The sequence below is a fragment of the Eumetopias jubatus genome, unplaced genomic scaffold (assembly GCF_037043125.1).
Source record: "Eumetopias jubatus isolate StellerSeaLion01/CBP00866 unplaced genomic scaffold, mEumJub1_p1.0 scaffold_11, whole genome shotgun sequence".
Taxonomy (NCBI): domain Eukaryota; kingdom Metazoa; phylum Chordata; class Mammalia; order Carnivora; family Otariidae; genus Eumetopias; species Eumetopias jubatus.
The window spans coordinates 958,132-983,955 of NW_028274817.1; the positions used below are offsets into that span (position 1 = coordinate 958,132).

The 25,824-nt window shown below is 47.0% G+C and overlaps 1 protein-coding gene and 1 pseudogene across 1 annotated transcript; both read right to left on the reverse strand.

The window, feature by feature from the left end:
• Positions 1-837: 837 nt before the first annotated feature.
• Positions 838-974, reverse strand: LOC114200027 (small nucleolar RNA SNORA62/SNORA6 family; annotated as a pseudogene).
• A 5,382-nt stretch (positions 975-6,356) lies between these two features.
• Positions 6,357-21,743, reverse strand: GABRQ (gamma-aminobutyric acid type A receptor subunit theta). The gene is made up of 9 exons (XM_088028905.1): positions 21,595-21,743; positions 19,428-19,516; positions 14,614-14,681; positions 12,663-12,883; positions 10,899-10,981; positions 10,280-10,417; positions 9,383-9,535; positions 7,890-8,140; positions 6,357-7,340 (listed from the first exon to the last, which is right to left on the reverse strand). Exons 1-9 carry the CDS (start codon positions 21,741-21,743, stop codon positions 6,357-6,359), a joined length of 2,136 nt encoding a protein of 711 aa, XP_087885031.1.
• Between the last annotated feature and the right edge of the window lie 4,081 nt (positions 21,744-25,824).

The window sequence follows — 25,824 nt, forward strand, 5'->3', positions numbered from 1 at the left end:
TTCAGACCATTGGACAGGAATGCATTTAAATCTCATGATAAATAGTTCCTTATCCCCTATTGCTTTTGAAAATATCAGTATAAAATGCACTTAAGGTTATTAAAAAATAAAACACATCTGCCTCGGTTCTTGAGATTCTGGTCTGGAGGAAAGCTTAGGAGAGACCTGGACTGGGTAAGCAGTACCAGGGCAGTACCAAGGGGCCCCTGGGAGGCCCTGCTAGGGATTAGAGGAAGCTGAGCCAACATGGGAAGCTGAGAAGAGAGGCCTTGCCAAAAGCCTAGAGAGATTGTGGCAAGGGCTCTTTTACCCCAAGGGAAGCTGTAAAGGGAGAGGGAGGCCATATCCCCCTTCTTCTACCCTATCCCTTAAGGTAGTTGTATGATCAGTGGGCGGCAAGTGACAGTAGAACCATTCAAGGGCAGCAAGCTCCACTTGTGGTCGCTGGCCACCTTCAAAGCCTGACTTGTAAAAAATGATACAAAGCCCGACTTGTGGCAAGAACTTAGGCCCAGAAAAGAACTCAGTAGCTAACAGCAGGCTCCAGGTGTACTGTGAAAACTCCTTCTTACCTCCAAATGCATTTTCTCCCGTGTGTACCTGTAACAACACCAGGCCCCTCCCACGACGGGCAGATCAGCAAAGCAGGGTGTGAAGGCACTACTCTCCTGGCTTGTTTGGGCACAAAAGGGACCACAGAGGAGGAGCTATATCAGGTTAGGGTTCCTGTTGCAACTCCAAGGTTTTCATCAAAAGGTGTTTGAAGGTGGATGCACCAGGAGCAGGACATTTGAATGTGACTCTACAGTTATTTTATTATTTTAATTATTTTTTTAAACTTACAGCAAGAATTACTATCAAACTCCACTCACTGGGCCAGAGACCCTGTGGTACCCTCCAGTAGCACACTACCTACACTTGTGAGTTTATCGGCCAGCCAGGGGCCTCAACTCCAAGCTCTAACAATCTTCAGGACACTACAAAGTTTTTAAAACCTGAGCATGCCCTCTTTCCACCCCCATAGGGCTTTCTTGCTCTCTATTCTGTACATCCACATTGGCAAAAGAGATTTTTTTTAATGTTCTTAATAAAGATCCCCCTGCCAATGGAAATAAATGTTCACATTATATTTTGGCACTACAATGGCTTCACTTGCTTTACAATTTTTGTTTTATTTATTTATTTTTTATTTATTTATTTTTATTTTCTATTATGTTCAGTTAGCCAGCATATAGTACATTAGTTTTGATTTAGTGTTCAATGATTCATTAGTTGCGCATAACACCCAGTGCTCATCACAACACGTGCCTTTTGTTTTAAATGATTAAAATAGCTTGTGTGAAAGTGTAAAGTAATTTCAGTTGTATATTACTATTTCCACTCTGCTTGAAAACCACGGATTCAAATATCTTAGGGTATGAGTAGGTCAATGTGCAAAGCCTTGGGGAGGCTAAGGTGAACAGTGGAAACCAGAGGCTTCCTGGGCCCAGGTGGAACTCCTTTCCAATCAGACAGAGAGGAAACACAACAACCGGTAAGTGTATTTGCCATTATATATATTTATTTTCTCCTTTTGACTATTTATAAACCTTTATTCCAGCATATTTTTCAGAAGCATAATTTTATGTTTCTTCATGTTTTCCTTCTTTGAAGTCCAGCCCGGTCAAGGTCTTTTTCATGCAAAAATGTACATTGAATGAGGACAAAGAGGGAACTGGGTCATCTTGGGGGGGGGGGTCTCTGCTGTTCTGCACCCTTCTGCAGGTCAGGCCAGTAAGACACGTGGGTCTTGGTCCTCCTCCTCTCTTGGTCTCCTTGAAGACCTCCATGTTTGTGGTTTTACTGTATTTCATCTGCCTCAGAAAGGCACTGCTTTGCCTATCTGAAGAATTCTCTGGCACTGTCCAAAGTCAAGCACCACAGCCAGTTTCACTACACTCGGGCACCTTCAGTTCTGCTGATGACTCCTGACCCCAGGGATACAGTCCGGCAAGATAGAGTGGGTGCAAAGTCTCACACATGTTGAATTAACAGAGGTGACCCTGACCAACTGGGGCTATTTTATAATTGAAATATATCAGAGAGACACTGTAACGCCCTCCCCCCCCCGAAAACCCAACACTGATAATAGAGATTTCATATTGATCACAGGACACTACACAACAAACACAAACACACTGCACTTTCAGTAGGACAAGTCACGATTTCCTTTGATGCTCATTACCACGGCAAGGTACCATGCAGGTTGATAGCTTAGCAAATGCATTCATTAGTTAATAGCTCAAAGGGTTAGTTCTTTTATGTACAGAATAAAGAAACCTCATTAGGAATGGCCACAGTCTCAGCAAAGCTCAGTTCTAAATATGCAAAGACATTACAGCCTTGCTATTAACAAGATGACACAGATTGTAAGAATACATTTTACAAGCTCCAGTAAGACCCAACAGATCATCCGTTATCTCTGTAAAGGCACAGGTCCTTGGAACAAAATGCCACTCTGAAGAGACGGAAGGTAGCCTTCCTGTGGTGGTGGTGGAGAAGGAATTCTGGGGGGAAAGTTAATGGGATGGCCCATGTGAGGAAGAGGAAAGGTAGGTAGAAAAGTGAAGTGAGGGTTGCTCCATCCCAGACTCAACAAGACCCTTCCTTCGGCCCGAGCTCCAAATTATCTAACCACAAGCACTCTCTGATTGGCTGGGGCTGAGAATGTCTCTGTGGGCTGAACCCTAATAGTGCCCTGCCGGATGCTCTGCACTTGCAGAGTTATTTGGTGCCAGGTGAGGGGTGGGACGGGATGTAGGCAACTAGCTGAGGATGGGGCTCAACAATGACGCTGACGACAGAACACACACAGAACACAACAAGGGGAGATCTGGCAATTTTCAGGCTAAAACGACCAAGTCCATGACAAACTCAGAAGGTTCAAATTTTAGCAAAGCTGTCATTGCCAAACCTCCACCTCACCTTGACACATAACCTCACACAGTGTGAGTTGCAGTCGAGTTCAACTGCTCTCATTGCAGCACTTTAGGGCAAGATGTTCTTTTTAAGGTATAAATATTTTTATCTAGCTATATGGATCTACAGAGATATTTACAACTGGCCTCTCTGCCCCTCTTCTGTGCTCGAAGCCTTCCTGTGCATTGCTGCGAGACACATCTTCAAACTCACTTTCTGGTCCCCACTGCTCCAATCTCTTTGTATGACATCACCCCAAATAAACGGCTGATTTCCCACAGGGCTCGAAGGCCCCCCAGGGTTCTGGAAACCCAAATCCCAATCAATCAACCAACGTTCAGGCTCCAGGAAGCAAGTCTTTCAATAGTCATGATGGGAGCCTCAGATATGGGGGTCATTTCTCTCCTCCCAACTTGGATCTTTCTGTGAGGGATGTCCAGAAAGAGAGAGGCAATCTTAGATATTCCAGTGGCAACTTTTTAAATTTTTAGCTGTTTTAAAAGTTTGCGTATGTGCATGCACACGAATATGAGGGTAACCGTGTGTGACTGTGCGTGTGAATATATATGTGGCTGTGAGTGTGCACGTGTTTGTGTATACCTCTGCTTGGTGCTGACAGTGAGTGCCCACATGTGTGTACATGTGTGCGTGACTGTGTAGGTCTCAGTGGGTGTGTATGTGTAGGAGGCTGTATTTGTATGCTGTGTGTATAGAAAAGAAGAGAGATGGCAAGCTGGGCTGATATAGGTAGTCACACCCTGGGGCTCCTTTGCCCCTCTCTCCTTGGTCAATCCTCTCACCCCTCTGATGATCCCTTTCCCTGGAGTGGGTGGGAGGAGGGAGTTCTGGACTCCAAATCCAAGGCCATCCCAAGATGCAGGATGGGTTACTACAGTGCTCCTGCCCCCGAAAGGGCCCACCCCCACTGTCCATGCCTGCAGCCCTCTCCCAAACACCTTTGGTTCTCTGCATCCAGTGCTGCAGTTGATACCCTGGGCTATTTCCTCACATCACCCACATGCTTTTGGCTGCCTTCAGCCCCCACACGCGTCAGGCTTACAATGTGATTGCAACAAGGGGATGAGTTATAAAGGCTATATACAAGTCCCTCTCTAGTCCTTTAGCTTTCCCCACCCATTGTCTACATCATATATCTGTTCTTAATGCATCTTCAAGGCACCGCCCCCCCCCAACCAAACCCTGCCTTTGTTACTCAAACATGTCGTTTCAGGACAAAGCAAAATGCTCTGCACTCCCAGCTTATCCCATGTTTGAGCACTTCCTATCTCAAGGCACTAAATTGTCACTTCCTGGGACTACATTCACTTCTCCTGTGTCTTCTGTCCAGGAGACAGCACAGATGGGTGGAGGAAGGAGGAGAAGAGTGATTGGGGACCGGGAGACACTGCCCCCTGGAACAGGGAATTGGAAAGAAACAGTCAGTTAACCAGCCCGGCCAAATATGGCCCCCCACTTAGGTGAGAACAGGCCAAAGGAATTCAGGTGGTTCTAGAAGAGGCACCAACAGGAAATACATATGCTTTCAGGTGTATTTCCTTTCACACTCATTCAAATCAGATGAATAAACATGGGTATGCACATATGCTCTCATACACACATAGCATATACCCATGTGTGTACACACAAGCACACACACTCTTTCACAGGGGTGTGCACACACAAACATGCATCCACACGTTGTTATATATACACTCTTATACACACCAATATAATTTACATCGATATACATAGAGCTGCACAGCTTCTCAAATGGTTGTATGTACATACAGAATTACTTTGACCCACACATGCACTCAGCTATACACAGAAACACAAACACAGAAACACAGTTAAAAGGGTAGGTGGCTGAGGGGCTGCAGGAGAGGCTGCCTAGGCAGGAAGGAGAAACATAGGCTGAGTGCTTGGCAAGTCTTGTTCCCCCATGGCCTCCATTAATGAGGTGGAGCTGCTAGGAAAGTTGGAGTGCAGGCTACTTTCTATTTCCCTTAGTGGCCCCACTGGGTGGACAGTACCCATGTTCCATGTGCTTGGTTCACACTCACTGGCTGGTCACTGGCCACTTCCTGCAGAGATGTTCCAGGTGCTATATAATGAGGTCTGGGGCCTGGCAAAGAAGCAGAACCTGATGGAGCACCCCCATTTGTAAAGAGGGGAGGAGAAAGGGGAGTACTTTAGTTGAGAGAGTTAAGAGGATAAGAAGAAAGAAGAGCAAGTGGAGTGGCTCTACCACTTACTACCTTACTACCTTATTACTTCTACCACTTATCATCCTTAAGCATGATACATAAGCTCCATTTTTTCCCCTTGGATCACTGGGGACAAGTGCTTTGCCTTCCCTGGCTTACTGGGCTCCTGTGAGGGCATAACAATGTGATGGGTCAGTGAGCTTGTTGACATTTGCTATGCACTAGACACACAGGATTACTATAGAGATTCACAACAATTGTTCGTCTGCTGTTCTAGACCAGGAGATGAAATAGCAAGTCAGAAATTTCCTGACCCTAGTCTTCATTCAGCAAGTGCTTGCTCTGTGACTAGTGATCAAGTCAGCATCTGACCTAGACAGACGTACCCAGTACCCAGTCTGTATTGTCAAGAATTGTGAAGCAGAATTATAGACAAGAGAAGTTCCAATCCCTCCAAAGATGCCAGTTCAATCTGGGAATCTCCAACTTGACCTCATCACCCCCTGCAAGCTCCTGCTGGAAACATGATCTCTCACTTTGACGTCTCACTCAGTACCCCTACCCACCCACATTCCACTCCCAACCCCCACACCACAACACCACACTCGAAATACAACAGAAAACAATAGTGGGGAAGAGATTTCCCCAAGTTCCCTAGAGCCAGCCCCTTGCACTTTCAAGTCATGGCTAGTGCTTCCCCTGTGTACCCCTGCTCAGCCCAGCTTGACTTTCTCCTGTAAAACCTTAATCAGGGGGTGAGCAAGGACTAAATTCTTAGGAGGGAAAAACAATAAAAAAAAGTAATGAAAAAGAAAATTCAACACATGGTGGGCGGCAGAAAAACCCTCATAAATGTTTATGCGCAGGGCTTGGATCCTTCCTCTGTCTGTCAACCTGGTTTTGTCCTCCAAACATTTCCAGGGGCTTTTCTGTGCTTCATAGATATTAGAAGTCTTTGAAAAGGTGATAGTCTTCTAGCAAAAAAGGAAAATCAATGTGCTATTTACCTCCAAGTCCTCCTCAATCCCTTTCCTTCCAGCTAGAACACATCCTTTTCAACTACTTCCCACCTCATGTTTATAAAGACAAAGGCAGAACTAATTCAACTGCCCAAATAACCACAAAATAAAATGAACCAAGAAAAGGAGGCAAAACGGAATCAAGAGGAACCATGAAAGGGGCACTCTGGGACTAATTGATATGATATGCCCAGTAGACAATGTTGAACACCACAAAGGCAAGGGGAAAGAGGGTCCGGGACCACCTGTCAACCTTAGGGACATAGTCAGGGTCAAAGAGCTTGGAGGAGAATCCTTCACTGAAGGAGCACCCAGGACTCGGGGGGCAACTGTCATCAGACTCTGAGTTACTGTCCTTGCCTTGGTCAAAGCCCACAAAATCGTCAACATTAAGGCTCCAGGTACTGTTAAGATCACACCTGAGTTGCTTCTCAAGGTCAAGGTAGCCGCTCTCAACTCTGATGTCATCAGGCAAGCTACGGATCTCATCAAGGTTGCTACGAATCTCATTAAGGTTGCTACGGATCTCATCAAGGCTGCAGCTTGCTTCCTGCACACACCTGTGACTATAGGCAAGCAGATGCCTCCCACTAGGGCCATGGCCATGGCTCTCATCTGAGCTCGAGTTCTCTTCAGGGTCTTCCGGGTCACGAGTATCAGCATGGCCATGGGCGTCAGCACGGTTGCGGATTTCAGTAGGAATAACACTGTCATCAATCTCAGAACCATTAAAGCGAATGCCATAGCTGGGCAGGGCCTGCTCTGAGGTGGAGGGGAGATCACTCAGGCTTTCTCTAGAGGCCAGCCAGGCCTGCTCTGAGAGAGAAGATAGTGAGCTGAGGCTTTCTGAGGTAGCCAGTGGGGCCTGCTCTGGGATGGAGATCAAAGAGCTGAGGCTTTCTAGGCTTGCCAGGCAGGCCTGCACTGGTCTGGAGGAAAGAGAGTCACTTTCATCTTCTATGCTAACCTGGTCATCCTTCAGGGAGATAGTAGATAGATTTCTGAAGTCAGGAGGTTCATATCCTACATGAATAAGCACTGGTGGTGGGGAGGGAGGAAGAGGGAGAGGGCTTTCCTCATCAGCACTTGCAGTGTGACTGTTGATCTCTTCCACTGACAGAATCATCTCTTCCTGGGATCTCCGGTGTGCAAGGGGCTGAGGAACAGGAACAAGAGGCTGTTAGCACGTAAGGGAAATCCACGGTGGCTGCATGGAGGCCAGGCCTCCTCAGGCAGATGTGGCTGGGCTTCCTGGGAAGGAAGGGGGCACTGCTGGACATTAATGTACTGCCGGCAACAGAAGCCTCAGCATGGCTTTGGGAATTGAAAGAGCAAAGGAAGGAGGGGTAGGCTAACCCCTCTGGTGTCTTTCTCTTCCTTTCAGCCTCCCTGTGCTCCTTTTCTCTCTGGTTCCTTCACCTGCCCTTGAAAATATGCCAAGTGGACAGGATTTGAAGTCAAAAGGTCTGGGAAAATCTAGTTCTGCCACTCACTGCCTTGTGACCTTGCGGCAATGATTTGGCCTATAAAGGAGTGAGGATAAATTGTTCTGTTTCTTTGCTATCTGATGTGCGTGTGCGTGTGCGTGTGTTGTGCGAGGATTAAAGGAACTAAGAAATGTGAAAGGGTCAAGGGCTAAGCTTAGGCTTAAGAAGGTGCCCAATCCTTAATCAGGGAAAGCTGATTGTTAATCAAAAAGCCAAACCTGCAGCATCACTTCCCGGTAGCGGTAGCGGGCCATGACTCTTTGGGCTCTCCTGCGTCGCCTTTGGTTGTGCCGGGATCCTCCTCGGCTGTAGAAAAGATAGTTGATGTAGACATACTCCAGCAAGGACAGGAACACGAAGAAGAAGCATACGACCATATAGATGTCGATGGCCTTAATACAGGCAACTTGGGGGAGTTTATCCCGCAGATGTGAGTTGATGGCATTCAGGATAAGCATTGAAGTCAGACCTATAAAGAACATGGCACAGGGTTAGCCTCCTCAGGTGGCTGAAGTTCTTGGCAAGCCATCAGGCCCACATCCCACAGAAAGGGAGCAACCATCATCTCTGGAGTGGGGAGGGCCCTCAGCAAAAGGCCTTCAGTTCTCTAGGCCTGGGGACTTCGCTCAAGTGCTCTCTTTGCTCTTCCTCCCCAGCTCTACACCCAGCCCATGCATTGATGGTTCCATGACTTTCTCATTGCTCTTAGGATCAAGTCCAAAATCTCTAGCTATGGTTTCACAGTGGGACTTATACCTCCAGCCTCTTTTGCCTTCCAGCACATAGGCTTTCTTCTAGATCATGTCCCTCAGGAAGGTTTGTGAGCCTTTAAAATACTACACAAATACTGAAGGTTTAGTCCGACATGTGCTCCTCAAGAAAGAGGCTGAGGAGTCTGCCCCAAAGACGGTGAGGGAAAAACCAGACCTGGATGTGGGGCACACTGGGACCAGATAAACTTGGGAGCTGATTCTCTAGGCCCCTCCCTGGTACTGCTCAGAACCCTCTGGTTCTCCCCATTGCTTGGACATGAAGTTCTAACTGCTTAAACTGGAACTTCAAGGTCTTTTCAAGTCACTCCTCCTGTCTCTCTGTGACTCTATTTCCCCACAGCTCCTGCCCCTAGGCACCCTTTGACTTAGTCCCCTTTTAGGGCCCCTGTGCCTTTTAATAGCAATTTCCTGTTTTGGTGAATGACAAGTCTTATGCCTCTGCCTCCTACAAGTCTTGAAAATGCAGCTTGAGCAAGACTTTTTGGGTGCAGTTTTAGCCAACAAGATCTGGGTCATTTCCGTCTTTGGCATCTCACAGTATCTGTCCCAGTATTTCACCAGATACTCACTGAGGGCAGCTTCTCTGGAAGTCCTCTACTGCCACTTTGATGGGCATTTTGATATGTTGCTTAATCAACGTTTGTTGTATTGCATTTCTGATCAGTGTTCGTTCATGTATCCAGCAAATAATGCATTCTGATACTTTGGGTCCAACATACCAAGATCCCAGCCCTGATGTTTTTTTCACACTTGTCTGCAGTATCAGTCTCTCTGCTGGGCATTGGCTAAGCCCCTGGATAAATGCCTGCTGGGCAGGCACCATATTGCTTCCTTGCCCGTGCAGTCACATACCACCCCAAGTATTCCTCTCTTACTCTCGACTTTTTTTTCTGAGCAAGATGATCCAAGTTCCTCCCTGGGATGAGGACAGGACCTACCAACTGTCACCCTGGCTGCAGAAGATTCATAGTTCATCCAAAACGATATCCAAGAGACAACAGTGGTGAGAACAGTAGGCCAATAGATCTGCACAAGGTAGCTGGTGACTTCCCTCTGGACCAGGAACCTCAGTATCAGGCGCACATAGGAACCTGGCAAGGAGACATCCTGCTATTAGGGTCGCAGGGCTGAGGGGATTTTCAGGGTGAAGTACAGGATGGAGGAGGGGAAGCCCCTAATATTCCAGCCTGGGCAGTCTGCCAATCTGACCCTATTTGCCTGCCGTGACAATGGCATATCAGTAGGCCCATATGGCATGGCAAGTCTGTTCTCTCTTCCTTCCTTCCTTCCTTGTTTCATGTCAACTGGAGATTTGAAATGGGAGATATAGTAAATACTTCAAAGTGACAAACGGGGGGCAGGCGGGGGAGGCTGGCTCACGAGAGGGGGCCTGTTTTTATCAGGAAGAGCATGAACATTTTACACCTGTAGAGGGTCAAACTTGGCCAAGTGCTTCCACACCCGTTTCCTCATTTGAAGGGGGTTTTGGAAAGTGTCTAGAGCCAGAAGGAAATAGGAGAGGAGGCAACAGAGAGTGTAGAGGTCAAAGGCAGACAGGTGTCCAGGAATGTACAAGGGTACAAAAGAAAGACGAGGGGTGCCTGGGTGGCTCAGTCGGTTAAGCGTCTGCCTTCGGCTCAGGTCATGATCCCAGGGTCCTAGGATCGAGCCCCACGTCGGGCTCCCTGCTCAGCGGGAAGCCTGCTTCTCCCTCTCCCACTCCCCCTGCTTGTGTTCCCTCTCTCGCTGTGTCTCTCTCTGTCAAATAAATAAATAAAATCTTTAAAAAAAAAAAAACAAAAGAAAGACGAAATGGGAGAGAAGATCAGACCCACCTGTGTAGAAAAACACCTCTTTGCTAGTCATTGTCTTTCCCAGGAAGCTGAACTGAGGAATGTGCAGCTTCCCAGTCCCCTGGATGGCATTCCCATTGCCTTCCCAGTATAATACAATGTCTTCAACCGTGTAGCCATCTGGGAGAGGGAAAGAAACAGAGTCAGTCTGAGAAAGCTGACATAGGCAGATTTCACACCAGAGCAGGCTGTGGAAACCAAAGGATGGTCGGAACCTGCACTCTTGGGGCACCTTTGAGGTTTTCTGAGTCTGAGCACAGAGGAGAGGGGCACTTGGAAAGGGAATTCTCACTTTGGAGTTTCTTAGCCAGGAAAGAAAACAGAGCAAAGAGATGTGCTCCTACCCACTAGCTTGTACATAATTTCCCAATAGCAAAGTACAATTTCCCCGGAGGACTGACTATTCACCACGTGAAAGGCCACCTTCTCCCAGACGTTTTGTATATACTTCTGTCTGTCTGTTCATCTACTGAACAGAGAGAGAATGGGGAGGGAGGGAGTAGGGGAATGATGCCCTCCCTGTCACTGTCTACTCTGCCTTTGGTTTCTGGATGACTGTGACCCCAGGTAGGAAAGAAGGGGCCTTGGGAGATATACGTACAGCTCTCCACTTCCAGCTTGCAGGTCTGCTTGTCCAGAGGGAATTTTTGCAGATCCAGGGAACAAGCTGCTGTGGTGGTAAGTCTGCAGAGGAAAAGCAAAAGGAAGGGAAAAGTGAGTCAAGTCCAGGCAAGCAACCGTTCCTGAGAAAACTGAGAGGTACTCCACATACTGACCCACCTAACACTCTCCCGAACTGCCTACACTCGAACTGGGTCTTCCTTTCCTCCCTCCAGTTTTTCTTTCCCTCTTTTTCCTCTTCCTTTCCTTCCTCCTAGAGGAAAGCTGGGTCACAGTTGTGTACGAGGAAAGAGAGAATGTGTATGTGACAGAGAAACCAAGAGGTCTGACAGGAAACCTCAGGGCAGCAGGATGGGAAGGGCCCTTGAGGAAACTGGATGGAGGGACAGAAAGTGGACCTTCTTGCTGCAGAAGGAGCGAGGCTGTCGATAGGAAGTGGTGCTACACTGAAGCGGCTGAGGTGCCCAATCCAATGTGGAGTGCCCGTATGTGGTATGCAGGTATGGATGTGAGCTGTAGCCCAGGCCCACCTTTGGCTGAGGGGCCTGCTCCCACAGCGCTCTCGTCTCTGTGTATCTGCCTATGCACATAGGCTACTGGGGCTGAGCAAAACGACAGCAGTAGGTATAAATGTGTAGGAGGTATTAACATATATAAGGTGGGGTGTGGAGTGTTGGGCAGGGGCTTCAAGTTGCCACATGGTGGGTCTGTGAGAGGAATCTGAGGAAGGATCTCGGAGGAGCTGCAGAAGTGGAAGTGACCCACCACATAGAAGGGAGACTAGGCCTTGTCCCTTTCAACTCTTGAAGTGATTTCCATTTTGTACACTGGGTAGGGTGTGTGTGTGTGTGTGTGTGTGTGTGTGTGTGTGTGTGTGTGTGTGCGTGTGTCCCTTCCATGAATCCTCCACGCAGCATTTATCAGCTGAGGCCCCCTTTACTGACTGAGCCACCCAGGCACCCTAGCTGAGGCCCCCTTTAAATGAAACAAGTATGACCGGTGACCTTGTTCCCTGCAAGCTTTGTTGTTTTTTTCACTCTAGCACCTTGGACCATGGAGAAAGAAGAGAGAAACAAAGGGATAGAGCAGGAGCACACCCCAGAGAAAGAGAGACTCAGAGACAGGGGCTGAACCCTGGTGCAACCACCTCTTGGAGAAATTTTCTGAGCTACGCTTATCTCTTATGCTTGTCTTAAGAGATAGTTTGTAAGAGATGATGCTGTGAGGAGAGCCTCAGTGACTATAAATAAACCAGGGAGGATTTCCAGCATGTGTGTATCCCATGTGTACGGAGCCATAGACAACAGACATATATTGCACGCCCTGGGCCCCCTGCATGATGCAGATATGACCAACGACAGAGATTGGGCCCCCTCCCTCAGCATTCATTTGTCTCCCTCCCTCACATCATGGGAGAGAAAAGAAGTAAAGATAAATAACAGAATGTATACAATGCTAAGGTGGAGGGAGAGCTCTTCGAATTGAGAAAATCAAGGAGGGTGTCTTGACAAAGAGGGCATTTAAGTTAGGGATTGAAGGAGGGGCAAGGTGTGGGGGCAGGACAGCCGAGGGTGGCTGTGGAAACCTCTGAGGGTTTCCCTTTGACTACCGGATAGGATGGGTGAGGGGGCAGTGCCAGACAGCAACAGGATCCTTCGTGCATCCCTTATAGTGCATTCGTGGGATACTCAGGGGGAAGAAGGAAGCCTGCCAGGATGGTCCTCAAGCCCCTGGGGAAACTCACCGGATGCCATACCGCACTGTTCCATCTGGGTGAAGCTGAAACACGCGATTTTCCACAGTCACATCATGCACAAAAGCATCCTTGCTATTTAGAAAGTAGCAGTCAGGGACCCATAACTTCTCCAGCATCCGATAGTCCAGGGTCAAGTTCAGGTTGGTCTCATGGTATGCTAAACGTGGATCTTTCCAGGTTTGATGAAAAAACATCGTGATCGTATAGTCCTGAGGAGAGAAAGGTAACTCCCAGTCATAAGTGGGGTTGTCCAGCTCTCCATCCTCAAAGTGTGTGTGTGTGTGTGTGCGCGTGCGCGCGCGCGTGCAGGTGTAAAAAATACATCCCAAATATAGATGAATATTGGAACATGTAAGAATGTTAAATGTTAAGAATAAACTGAGCTTCATGTAATTAAAATCCAGGTTAAGAAATGAAATATTACCAATAACTTTCAAGTATCAATGTATTTCTTCCAGAACATATTCCCCACATCTACCTCCCAGCAGTATCCATTATCTTAGATTTTAATGATAATAGCTCTGTTGCTTTTTGTTAGAGTTTTATTTTCTATGTCTGTATTTCTAGGAAACATATTGCTTACTTGGACCTATTTTTAAATTTTTCTTCCAAATGGAATTATACTGTATGTATTCCTAGTTTGTTTCTTTCACTCAAAATCCTATTTGTGAGATTCCTTCATGTTGATGTCTGTAATTAAAATTTGCTCACTTGCACTGGAGAGAATATTCTCTCACGTCAATATACTATGTATATACTACTATGTGAACACACAATATGCACCAAAATCAACATGAAAGAAAAATAATGACATGAAAGTTCCACTTTACCCCCTCACCAAGGGCAGATGAGAGTTCTCAACGCTCCTGCCTGGCCAACACTGGTATGGTCTGACTTTTGACTTTTGCCAGTCTGGTGGGTATGGAATGGATTCTTGCTCTGGTCTTATTTTGCATTTCATTGATTAATAATAAAGTCAAACATATTTACACATGTCCATCTGCTACTTGATTTTCTTCACAAAAGTGACGTTCCTGTTCAAATTTTCTAAACATTTTTCTATTGTTTTAAAAATATTCTTATTGGGATGCCTGGGTGGCTCAGTTGGTTAAGTGTCTGCCTTCGGCTCAGGTCATGATCCCGGGGTCCTGGGATTGAGTCCCACATCGGGCTCCCTGTTCAGTGGGGAGCCTGCTTCTCCCTCTGCCTGCAGCTCCCCCTGCTTATGCTCTTTCTCTCTCCAATAAATAAATAAATAAATAAATAAATAAATAAATAAATAAATAAATATTCTTATCAATTCACGGGAATTGTGTATATTTTCAATAGCAGTTCTTTCTGTTGCATATATCTTAGTCCACTCTGACTTATCCTTTTATACTGGTTTTATTTGTCTGGCAAAACAGAAGTTCTAGAAGTTTTGGCTAGATAGAATTTTTTAAAAGATTTTATTTATTTATTTGAGACAGAGAGCACCAGGTGTGGGGAGGGGCAGAGGGAGAGGGAGAAGCAGACTCCCCACTGAGCAGGGAGCCTGAGATGGGACTCGATCCCATAACCCCGAGATCATGACCCGAGCTGAAGGCAGATGCTTAACTGATTGAGTCACCCAGGTGCCTCTAGATAGAATTTTAATATAGGTGAAATTACCAGTATTTCTTTTTATGGCTTCTGTTTTCTATGACTTTTTAAAGAAGTCCTACCACAAACACAGTAATCTATATTCTCCTTTAAAAACTTCATAAGCCTTTAACCTTTAGGTTTATAACTCATTTGGATTTATTTATTTTTTGTTCCAGGTGGCTGTAGTTTCCAAAACCTACCATGTTCATTTATGTGGGCTCTGTTGCAAGTCAGAACAATTGGAGTTGGCTTATGACCCTGCTCCTTGCCCCATGTTCCCCGTTCCCAGGCCCATGGCTGAAGCTGGCACACTTACCATAGTCATTTCTGAGATCTGTTCAATACTGGAGACATAGATAGATACTCCCACGGGCACAGGGGCACCTACAACACAGGAAGACACTATTACATGCAGGGTATGATGAAGCATGGCCTCAGGAGCCACACTGCCTGGGTGTGGGAGTAAATATGTGGGTTGTCTATGTGAGCCTGTTTACCTGTGAATGTATTTGTAAGCAGGTCCACGTGTGAGTAAATGCATGGTTCATGTTTGTATGTTAAAGATGCTTTTACATGAGCGTTATGTATGTTTGTGTACTGGATGGATGTGTCTGTGTGTCCGTGTGTATGAGCATATTCATGTGTAAGTCTGTGTGTGAGCATGTTAAGTGCATGTGGGAGGGAATGTGTAAATGAAAGTGTTTGTGTGACTGAATGTTTGGGAATGTAAGTGAAATTTTGAGTGTGTGACTTACAGTCAGTGTGAGTGAGCACGTTCGTTGTGTGACTATGTTTGTGTGTGTGACCTTATTTGTATGCAAGTTATAAATGTGATTAGTGATCATGTTTACATACTCACACTCATCACACTTATATATGTGGGTGTCTGAGTGTATATAAGCACCTTTATGTGCTTGAGTGGATGTGTGAGCATGTTTGTGTGTGATTAAATATGAGTGTACACGAGTGTTTGTGTGTAATTGAATGTGTGACCATGCTGATGTACAAGCGAGTCCATGAGCATATTCATGTGTGTTAATGTGTCACTGTGCAGGTATGAGTGAATGTGTGAGCATGTTAATGTGAGTGTGTGCATGTGGATGTGGATGTGTGTTGATGTGTGAGCCTGTTCATATATGGGCATGTTTGTGTAAGCTGGTAAATAGGTGGATATGTTTGTGTGAGTATGTTCACGTGTGTGAGCAAGCTCCTATGTGAGTGAGTGCATTAGCCTGTTTGCATGCAATCATGTTAATGTGCATGTATAAGCATGTGCATATCAGTATACGTGTGTAAGCATTTTTTGCATGTGGGTTAATATGAGTTATTTATCTGTATGAATGAATGTGTGAACATGTTAATATGTATGTCCATGTGTGTGACTATCCAAGCATGCGTGTGTGCATCTTTGTATGTATATAAGGGAATTTGGCAGTGCGAGTATAAGTGAATGTAGGAGCATAAGCATGTGAATATGTCTGTGTGTATGAATACATTTTTTAAAAGAGTTCATTTATTTATTTGAGAGAGAGAGAGCATGAGTGGTGGGTAGGGGCAGAGGGAGAGGGAGACGGACAAGCAGGTTCCCTGCCGAGCAGGAAGTTTGATCCCAGGACCCAAAGATCATGACCTGAGTGGAAGTCAGACACTTAGCTATCTGAGCCACCCAGGCACCCCTGTGTATGAATAAATTTTTGAGTGTGTTTGTGAGAACATGTTCATGTGTGTATGTGCATGTGTACACATGTTCATATGTACATAGATGTGTGAGCATGTATAAATACATGAGCAGGTGCATGTGAGTGTAGGTAAGTGTGTATACTGAATTTATGAGTGAATGAATTTGTGAGTTTGTTCCTGTGAGTGCATGTGTGAGGGTGTCTGTGTATGTTAAGATGTGAGTGTGACTGAATGTGTGTCTGAGTGTCTTTCTGTCTCCTGGCTTTCTTTTTCAGTCCTAGGTGTTAGCACTGCCCACTCAAATGCGATAATGGATTTGAAAATATGTAGTAAACTCTAAAGTGCTGTGGCAAAACACTTTTTGTTGTCTCCTATTGGCTGAGAGCTGTCTTTACCTAGCCCCACAGCTAAGCCATTATTCTATATGTATTACGCCAAACTGCTGCTATGGGAACATGCATGACATAAATGCATGACACTTGCAATTTAGCCTGCTGGCTTCACTGCAGGCTGATAGCCCAGAAGCTGAGCTGCCAAGAGGGAAAAGCATCATTCCTACCCCAATGTTTCAGGCAGTGACATGGAATTGGGCATCAGCATACGAATGGCAGCTGAGAAGTGAATGGGCCCAGACTCCAGCAATATACATAGTGACAGGGGTTTCTAGAAATGTAGTTCTTTATTATAGCCTTTCAGGCTCCTTACATGCCTTTAGAGGGTGAAAAGTATGTTAAGCAGGCAACAAGCCCTAGAGGGGCCATGCAGCCCTCCCCGCCCCCACCTCACTCTTGGATCAGACTTCTCATCTTGGACCACTTTGTGCTACTCAGGCAACCCCATCCCTTACAGTGGACTCCTGGGGCACCTGAACCCTAAAGGGCCAGGACATAGTCCTGTTCAAGGGCCCTCAGTGGAAGGGGTATGTGGGAGCTGAAATGCAGTCCACACTTCCCTCACCAAGCTACGAGGCCTGGCCTGGGGATGTAGCCTGGAGGAAGGAGACCTGGGACTGTTTTCTAATTTACCCATCTAGCGGGGACACCTTATGAGAGTTTAGCCAAGGTATCCCATGGAGGGGAACAAGAAATTTCCAGATAAGGTGTCTAAATTCTATCTCTGGGATGATGGCCTCAGCCTCACATCCTGTTGTTATCCCTCCTGATGGGCTCAGGAAGGCAGAAAGAAAATTTCCCTCTTGGAAATTTTGCTACCCTAAGTCCTTGCCGTCCCTAGCAGCCACCAGAGTCCCAGAGGAAGAACAGATAAATGAACGAATGATGGCGATGTCCCCCTCATTCCTTCACTCTATACCTATGTCAGGCCAGGGGCTGAACTAGGTGAAGTCCTCAAGGACCTGCCTTTGGCAACACTGTGGAATCCCACTTCTCTTGCCCAGAAAGAAGCAGCTGGCCCTTCCTCCTCCTCCTCTCAAGGAAGTAATAAGGCTCCCACAGCCTCATTACTGACCCACCGAACCTGACAACAGTCAGGTGAGGCCTCTGTATGTGGTGTGTGTGTGTGTGTGTGTGTCCTTGAATCTCTATTTCACTTCAGACAGAGGGGAATTTGATTTTGTGTCTAGTGGGAGGCATTAAAGGGAGTCCTGGCTAACCCCAACCCTGAAACCCCTGACCCCGTGTCCCATTGATTGGCACCCCCCCACCCCAGCCCATATAACAGTCCCGGACAGAGCAATAGTGCCTCCTTCTCTCTAAATGCTAGAAGGTCCTGCACTGTCCTTGCTCTGCCACCTTCACCAGGGACCCCATCTTTTCTCATATGCCCCAGGTCTACACGCCCATAAAGCTTAGTGTAACTTAGGAGTTTAGGCGTTGGGTGTAAATAAATCCAAGTTAGCTCAAAAGAAGGTGGTGAGGTGCCTTGGAGCTACTGTGGACCAGTCACACCTGATAATCCCCAGAGGCTGGTCCTTGCCCCTGCTCCCTCCCCCTGGCCCTGGATGTCTGTGGAGATGGCAACCTGAAACAGTGGAAAGGGTGTGCTTGGTGTACTTGAATGGCTGTTGGTCAGCCTTTGTTGAGAAATGTGAAAATGAGGAAAGGAGAAAGTGTAGTAGCTACTTCCTTGACAGCCACCAGAGCTTGGTGCAGCAGTTCCAAAACCAGTGTCACACATCAAGGTGCTGGCTGTGCCCTAGCATCTGAATCCCCACACTGAAAGAGCCTTCCTTCTGCCCTCTCCACTCCAGCTTTCTAAGGCCCAGTGCACACTCACCTTGGATCCAGGACTGTACCTTCTGTCCCCACACTCAGAGGGAGCAATACAGCAAAGGCGACACCAGTTAAGTGTCCCACTTCCAAAGCTTGGGGCTTTGGTTTTCCAGGTGGCTCTCCAGACAAATCACAGAGCCCCACACTGGTCTACTACACTGTAGACCTCACTGGCTGTGTGCCCTTTAGCGTGGAGGCACTGTGTATTCGGAAGACCTCTATTCATATGTGCAAATGTGAACCATTAGCATTCATTAACTCTCTAGAGTAGGTGTCTAATTCTACCACCTGCAGGAAGTGGAGTGCTTTTTCCAACTTAGCCACTCTGATTTTTAGCTCTTTCTCTGTTTCCTTTGAGCTGAAATGTGACTAACTTCTATTTCGTACCCCCTTCCTTTTGTCTGTCCTTGGTCTAGGTTTCCTGGGTGGCAGATTGCTTGTCCCTTAAAGCTGTGTGATTGAGCCCAGTCACCCTTTTGAGGGTGGAGACAGGCAGGAATTAAAGGAGAAACTGATCTATGGGCTTCCTGTTTCAGTTTCCTTGTCATTTCTCATCTCTGTGCTTGAGGTCTGAGTGCGAGGCTAAGGAGTTTGGATTATACTTGGCACTTAAATAATGCCATCAAAAGTTCCTGAGGTGATCGGGCTGGATTTATAAAGATCACACTGACTGTAGTGTGTTGAACGAACTGAACTTGGTGGGAGCTGAAGGCTTTGGGAAGGGGTGGCAGAGGTGGAAGTGCCTGGGACCCCGGTGGGAAAAGTAAACTAGACGGAGAAGACCATGCCCTTAGTTTTGAACTAGCTGAACTAGCTAATCACTTTGCAAGTGTCCACGGCGCAAAGAATGTGTGATCAAGTAGAAGGATGTGTGCCCCTCCCATAGTTTCCAGTGGAAAACTGGAGAGCCTGTGAGACCCAGCAGTTTTGTCTGTGGTTACTGCTTCTCCAGCCACACCAGGGAGCGCACTTCAGGCTGTTGTAAGGGAGGGAGCAGAAAGACCCCTTGCATAAGAAGGCGAAGAAGTGGGAAATTGCCTGGGCAGAGCAAAAGGCCTGGGGGTTGGGGGCCTGGAAGTGCTCTGACGCAGCTTTTTCACAGCCGTAGGAAGGTAGGGAGTGCCGCTGGTCAGCGTCCCGAGTGGGGCTGTCTCGTTGCATCAGTCTCAGCTCTTTTCCCACCTAACACAAAGGCTTCTAGTATCTGGACGGGTCTTACCTCCAAAATTTGGCCTCAGACGGACATCATATCTCGACAGCACCCTGTCCAAAATCTTGTGAACCACAGCTTCATTTGCACAATTTTTGCTGAAACAGAGAAGTCATCAGTAAATGCCACATTGCTTCTCAGGGAACAAACAACAAAGAACACCCCAGGTATCAACATGCCAGGGCCTTCTTTGCTCCTGCATACATGCAGACATGTACGGTCATACATGTACCCATCTCTCCCTGCTCCTCTCCCTCCCTACAGTGAGTCAGCCAGAAGCGGAGCAGTGACGCAGACTCTTTTTCCCCTCCCCCCTTCCGCTTTTATCTAGAGAATGGGGCACAAAGACTGGATACTTGTTACCAGGCAGGATTGGGGAGGAGGGGGGCATGAGGAGGGAAGACTGTAGGGGAAGTGGAGAGGGGAGGGAGTGGGCAGGTTCAAGCCCTGAGATAAATGCGTTACTTCAACCCCTTAAGAAGCTCCATCTTGCCATCAGCCTGGATGCAGCTTTCCAGGTTGGTGGGAGTCCTTCCAGGGGCATCTGATTGCCTCAGGAAAGGTCATCTTCCACCCCCAGTGTCCCCCTGAGCTGAGCCAGCCAGTTCGCATTCTCCAGCTCAGTCACATTTCCCCTACGTCGGCTAGGACTGGGCATTTTGTTCTCACGTCTATGTAAATCTTGTGTTTATACAACTCTGCTTTTTAAGATTTGACATATGGCACATGACGCAGAGAGAGCCTTGCTCATGTAGCAGAGATTAAAGACCCTCACCCAATCAAACCATTTTAGATTTTGGGGGCCCAAGGGCTGTCCTCAAAAAGACATGTATTCTGGGAACAGACATCTCTTTGGCTAAGCATATGCTTCCAGCCTAGACGTGTTTTGGGTGAGCCCATGTAAGTGGACCCAGCTCAGCCCTGCAGAGAGCTAGCCTTTCTAGAAGTCTCTGAAGCTCATCCAATTCACCTAGACATTCAGTGGGGCTCTTTTCCCCAAAAGGGGTTTGTGAATGAGAACAGGCCCTGGGCTTCACTATGACTCTTAGGATCTTTGATGCATTGACCAGGGAACGAACATCAGTCCCTGCAAATCAGCGTGCGTGTGTGAGTGTGTGTGTGTGTGTGTGTGTGTGTGTGAGAGAGAGAGAGAGAGAGAGAGAGAGAGAGAGTTCACTAGCGCAGTCTGGTATGTTGGGTGGAGGACATTGCAGGGCTGTCTGCTGGAACCTTGCCAGACTATACCCCCCCCCCACTTTTTTTCTGAATACACGCTCATTTCTGGCTTGTCATTTAAAAATTATTTCTAATCATCTTTAATGACAAAATTTCACTTTGCATCATTCCAAAGTGTACACAGGTATTATTCCCGAATTAAAACAATGCATTCCCGCCTGTTTAGTACCACACATTACCCATACGACAGCGCTCAGGATCCGTGGCTCCTGCAAATAACACATTTTTGTATGGGCTACATGTAAAGTCTGTTTGTTTAACAGCTCTTCAGATATTTGCAGACCCAAACTTGAAATCAAACACAGAAAAAAACCGTTGAATCTTCAAGTGTTTTCACAGGAGTAAGTACAAAAGCACACCCATCTAAGGCCACACAGCTGTACGGTTATGCAGCCACTGATTGCACTGTCTGGGCTCCGATGAGGCTGAGTCAATAATTTCTATCTGCGGCATTGGAAAAGGTCTCTCACCGCTCCACACACACAAACATACGCACGCGCTTCAGGGAACAGACTAAAATCCGGACTCAAACAGGTGTCTCTATACTCTGTTTTGTGAGTTGTCCATCACCTGTACTGCCACCACCCCAATCCCACAGGTGCCAATGGATATGACTGGGAAAACCTGCCCAGGGCCTTGGTCCCGGGCGGTAGATGGCAGACCCTGGGGTGAGGGCACCGTCCTCCCCCCACCCTCAGGGCTGCAGTTTGGGCACACGCGGGGCTCTATGAGGCGCCGCTGTAACAGGTGGGCTGAAGCACAGAGCTCTCTTTCAATCGGCCACCCCCACTCCCACCCCATCCCCCTCCAGGGGCCGGCAGGCAGGACCCAAGTGCCAGGGCTCGGCGAACCGGGTTCAAGTTACCCCAGCCCGCTCCGTCCAAGAGGCCGCCCGCGGGTCCCTGTCGCCGCCATGCCCAGGCTGGCGGTACCCGCTTACCAGTTGAAGAGGTTCAAGATGACTTCGGGCACGGTAGGGGAGAGCTCGAAGTGGAATTTTGGGGTAGGACTGGGGTCGTTGCCCTCTGCGAGCCAGGTCCTGATGAGTAGCAGGAGCACGGCGGCTCGCAGCATCCCTCTGATACCCATGGCCACACAGCTCCGGGCTAGAAGGCGCGAGAGACGGCAGTTTGCAGCTGGGGAAAGGGATGGGATGGAAGCAGTGTGGGGCGAGAGGGAGCTGGGGGGTCGCTAGGAGTCTCTAATGAGACACTAGCGAGGGTATGGGAAGCAGGGAACGCGGGGGTCGAGCTGGAGCCCAGAGCCCAGAGTCCAGGAGGAGCAGCCCCCCAGCAGCTCTGCCCCCCGCAGCGGCCCCAAGGTGCACCTGCAGCTGCGAAGTGCGCTCCGTCTGCGACCGCTTCTGGCTGCGACTGGACTCCAAGCCCTGGGCCCGGCTGGCTCCGCCCACTCCGACGGCAACGCTGACCGAACCAATCCAGCAGGGGCCAGGAGCCGCACAAAAAGGCGCGCGCTGCTGCCTCCGCCCGCAGCCTGCGCTCCGCGCGGCCCCCCGCCCCTTCAGGCCTCTGCAGTCCTACCCCGGCCAGCTTCAGACACTGGCAGGGGCGGGGCCGAGGGGGGGCGGGGACGGGGGTGGGGGTGGGAATCCGGCTGCTGGGGGAGGGGCACAGATCCGCGCCTTTGGGCACCCAGTGGGTCCTCCTCTTCCTCTCTGCAAAAATGCGAAATGTGCTTTTCTCTTGGAATAGCGTGTGCCCAAGAGTTTGTTCGGGATTTTTGTTGTTGCTGTTTGGTTTTTGTTTTTTGCGGTGACAGGAGTGAGGTGACTTGAATACCCAGACCGAATCTGCATTCTGAAAGAGCTGGACACATTTGGAGATAGAACATAACTGACTGCTGCTCATTCCTAAACCCTTGACGCACCAGTAATCCCGCGTGCCTTGCCTCCGGGTGGAGTGGTGGGGGATCACCAGTGGGTTTTATGACAGAGCTCTAGCCATGCAGGAGTGCCCCTCCATCAGGCTGGAAATTGGATTCCAATAACTCAAGAGTTTCTTAAAGACTTTAATTTCTCGGAATGCTCTTGGCCCCAAGTTTAGGTGCCCAGGACAAAGCTCAGGGAACTGGAAGGATTCACCAATCAGAATCACTCTGAGATGTGACTCTGTCACACAGCCAGGGCATGCAGAGTTGAAGTGAGGGTCCAGGGCTCATACCTGGAGGGGGAAAGAAAGCAAAGGCCAGCGTTTCAGATGTTCGAGGGAGTTAGCCTTTGAAGAGCCGTCCACTGCAATGCTTTTGCATTCTGACCCCATCTTGTGGAAAAGTCTGGCATTTTGACTAGAGGGCTCTTATTCTTCCTCCTACCCTGAATACTGTCCTATGAAACAAAAGGATGTCAGAGGATAAGGAAATTCCTCCACTCAATCCCCTCTGTCCTTCCCATCTTTGATACATGACAAAACAAGTTCAGAAAGACGGCCCTTGAGCCCATGGGCCAGACAGGCAAATCAACAAATAGACCTGAGTCACTTTTACTAACACTGAACCTCTTAAGGAGGGTTGCAATGAAAATGAATTTCAAAGTCACTCTTGGTTAGCTAGAACATTCACACAGAAATACAGCCCTCTTCCACTTTCCCTCAGTATTTGGTGAAGTGGGTTGGAACTACTTGTGCCCAGCAAAGCTTCAGTTGCCTGGTTAGCTGAGTGTTTCCTGCAGCTTTCTTAACCATTTTAGAAGCAAACTTTTAAAAAATGTGTATCATACTTCCCTGTTTTCTTTTAAGAGCAGAACACCCTCACACCTTCCTTTGCCATCTCCTTGCGCCCTCTTTCCCTTGCTATTGCAGCAAATGCTCTCCTTTCCACATAGGTGCAGAAATAAAAAAGGATGGTGGGATCCATATGTCACTATCACATACAGAAGTGGGTCAATTGAACCTACTCCTACTGCTGTTAGTTATGCCCCCATCATCCCTGCTCACCCAGGCATCCTTCTAGAGAAAATCCTTGCTTGATAAACATGGAAGGGCCATTCTAGGTCATTTTGTCCAACCATCTGGATTGTAATATAGGGAAACTGAGGCCCAGAGAAGGAGAGGGGATTGGCCTGAGGTCACATAACAGTGGAGGCCCAAACTATAATCCCTGTTTCTAGGTTTGCCTACTTCCAGAACGTTGTTTTGTTTTTTGGTGTGATTCAACTTTGGCTGGATGTTCAGGCAATCGCCAGCAGGTGGGAGTAGATTTATTTAGATGCAGGATGTTCCCAGCACCCTGGAATCAAATTTCACAGGCAATCCGTCTCTCATTTTTCATGGAAAACAAGCCTGAAGCTTGAAATTTTATTCCTAGGTTCCCCTGTGACTATGAAGATTGACAAAAAGTTGATGATGGTGATGAATTCACTTCCAGACCTTACATCCCAGGGGGTCTTCCACCCGCTTCTGCTCTCCCTAGAGGTAATGCTTGGTTGGAATTTCTTTTTAAGATTTTAATTAATTAATTAATTAATTAATTTGAGAGAGAGAGAGAGCACCAGCGTCCAGTACACATGGCGGGGGGGGCAGGATCAGAGCGGGAGGGAAAGAGAGACGGGGAGAAGTTAGTTAGACCATCTGTGTTCTGGACCCAGGTTTGCCACATGACAGTGAGTGTTCCAGTTCGACTGGAGTGTAGGTAAATTTGGAGTAAGAAAGGGGTAAGAGAGGTAAAATGCAAAAGATTAAGTAGAACCTGCCCTAGAGAGGACCACCCACTCAGTGTACAGTAAATAAATGAAGCAAGAAAGAGATATTTGGACCTAATTGTACAAACTAAGAAATTCGATTTTCATTTTAGAATCAACATTAAGCTCTTGAAGGGTTTGTGCAAGGGAACGACTCAATCAGAGTGGTATCTTGGAATAATCACAGTTACTTTGTAAAGGAGGAACTGGAAAGAAGAGAGATTGAGGGCAATGAAAGCAGTTAGGCGGGTATTGTATATCTCTGCTTCTTGTAATGTCAGTCTAGGTAATTTGGACTAACAGTCCCAAGGAAGACAAGTAAATAAACTGGATGAAATATAGGGGAAAAAGCTAAAAATAATGAGGCTTATCTTATCAAAATTCCAATGGCATTTTTCACAGAAATAGAAAAATCCCGACATTCATTCAGAACCACAAGAGACCCCAAATAGCTAAAGCAATCCTGAGAAAGAACAAAGCTGGAGGCATCATAATTCCTGATTTTAAAACTTTAGTACAAAGCTATAGTAATTGAAAGAATGTTACTGGCATTAAAAATAGATACATAGACCAGTGGAACAAAATTGAGAGCCCAAAGAAAAGCTCTTGCGTATACAGTCAACTAATATTTGACAAGAAAGTCAAGAAGACTTAATAGGAAGGGATAGTTTCCTCAATAAATGGTGTTGGGAAAACTGGATAACCACATGCAGAAAAATGAAATTGTACCCCATTTTATACCACTGTAAACTTGAAATGAATTAAAGACTTAAATGTAATACCTGAAACTGTAAAACTACCAGTAGAAAACACAGAGAAAAAGCTCTTTGGCATTGGTCTTGGCAACTATTTTTTTGGATATGACACCAAAATTACAAGCAACAAAAGCAAAAATCAACAAGTGGGACTAGATCAAACTAAAAAGTTTCTTCACAGCAAAAGAAACAACAAGCAAGATAAAAAGGCAACCTACAGAATGGGAGAAAAATATTTGCAAACCACACATCTGATAAGGGGTTAATATCCAAAATATATAAGGAACTCATACAGCTCAATAGCAAAACAAAGCAAAACAAAACCCAAACCCAACCCCCCAAATAAATAAATAAATAACAAAAAACAACCATAAACAATCCAACTAGAAAATGGGTAGAGGAACTAAAATATTTTCCCAAGAGATACAGATGGCCAAGAGGTACATGAAAAGGTGCTCAACATTATTCATTATCAGGGAAATGCAAATCAAAACTACAATGAGGTATCACCTCACACCTGTTAGAATGTCTAGTATCAAAAAGACAAGAGATAACAAATATTGGTGAGGCTGTAGAGAAAAAACAACCCTTGTGCCCTGCTGGTGGGAGTGTACATTGGGGCAGCCACTGTGGAAAACAGTATGGAGTTTCCTCAAAAAATTAAAAGCAGAACTACTGTATAATCCAGTAATCCTGATTTTGGATATATATTTGAAGAAAA

Excerpts from the sequence above, each read along its gene's own strand:
- GABRQ (XM_088028905.1), bottom strand. The coding sequence starts at position 21,743 with ATGGGTATCAGAGGGATGCTGCGAGCCGCCGTGCTCCTGCTACTCATC. Across the intron at positions 14,682-19,427 it reads TCTGAGGCCAAATTTTGGAG|GTGCCCCTGTGCCCGTGGGA; the intron begins GTAAGACCCGTC and ends CCTGTGTTGTAG. Across the intron at positions 10,418-10,898 it reads CAAGCTGGAAGTGGAGAGCT|ATGGCTACACGGTTGAAGAC; the intron begins GTACGTATATCT and ends TCCCTCTCCCAG.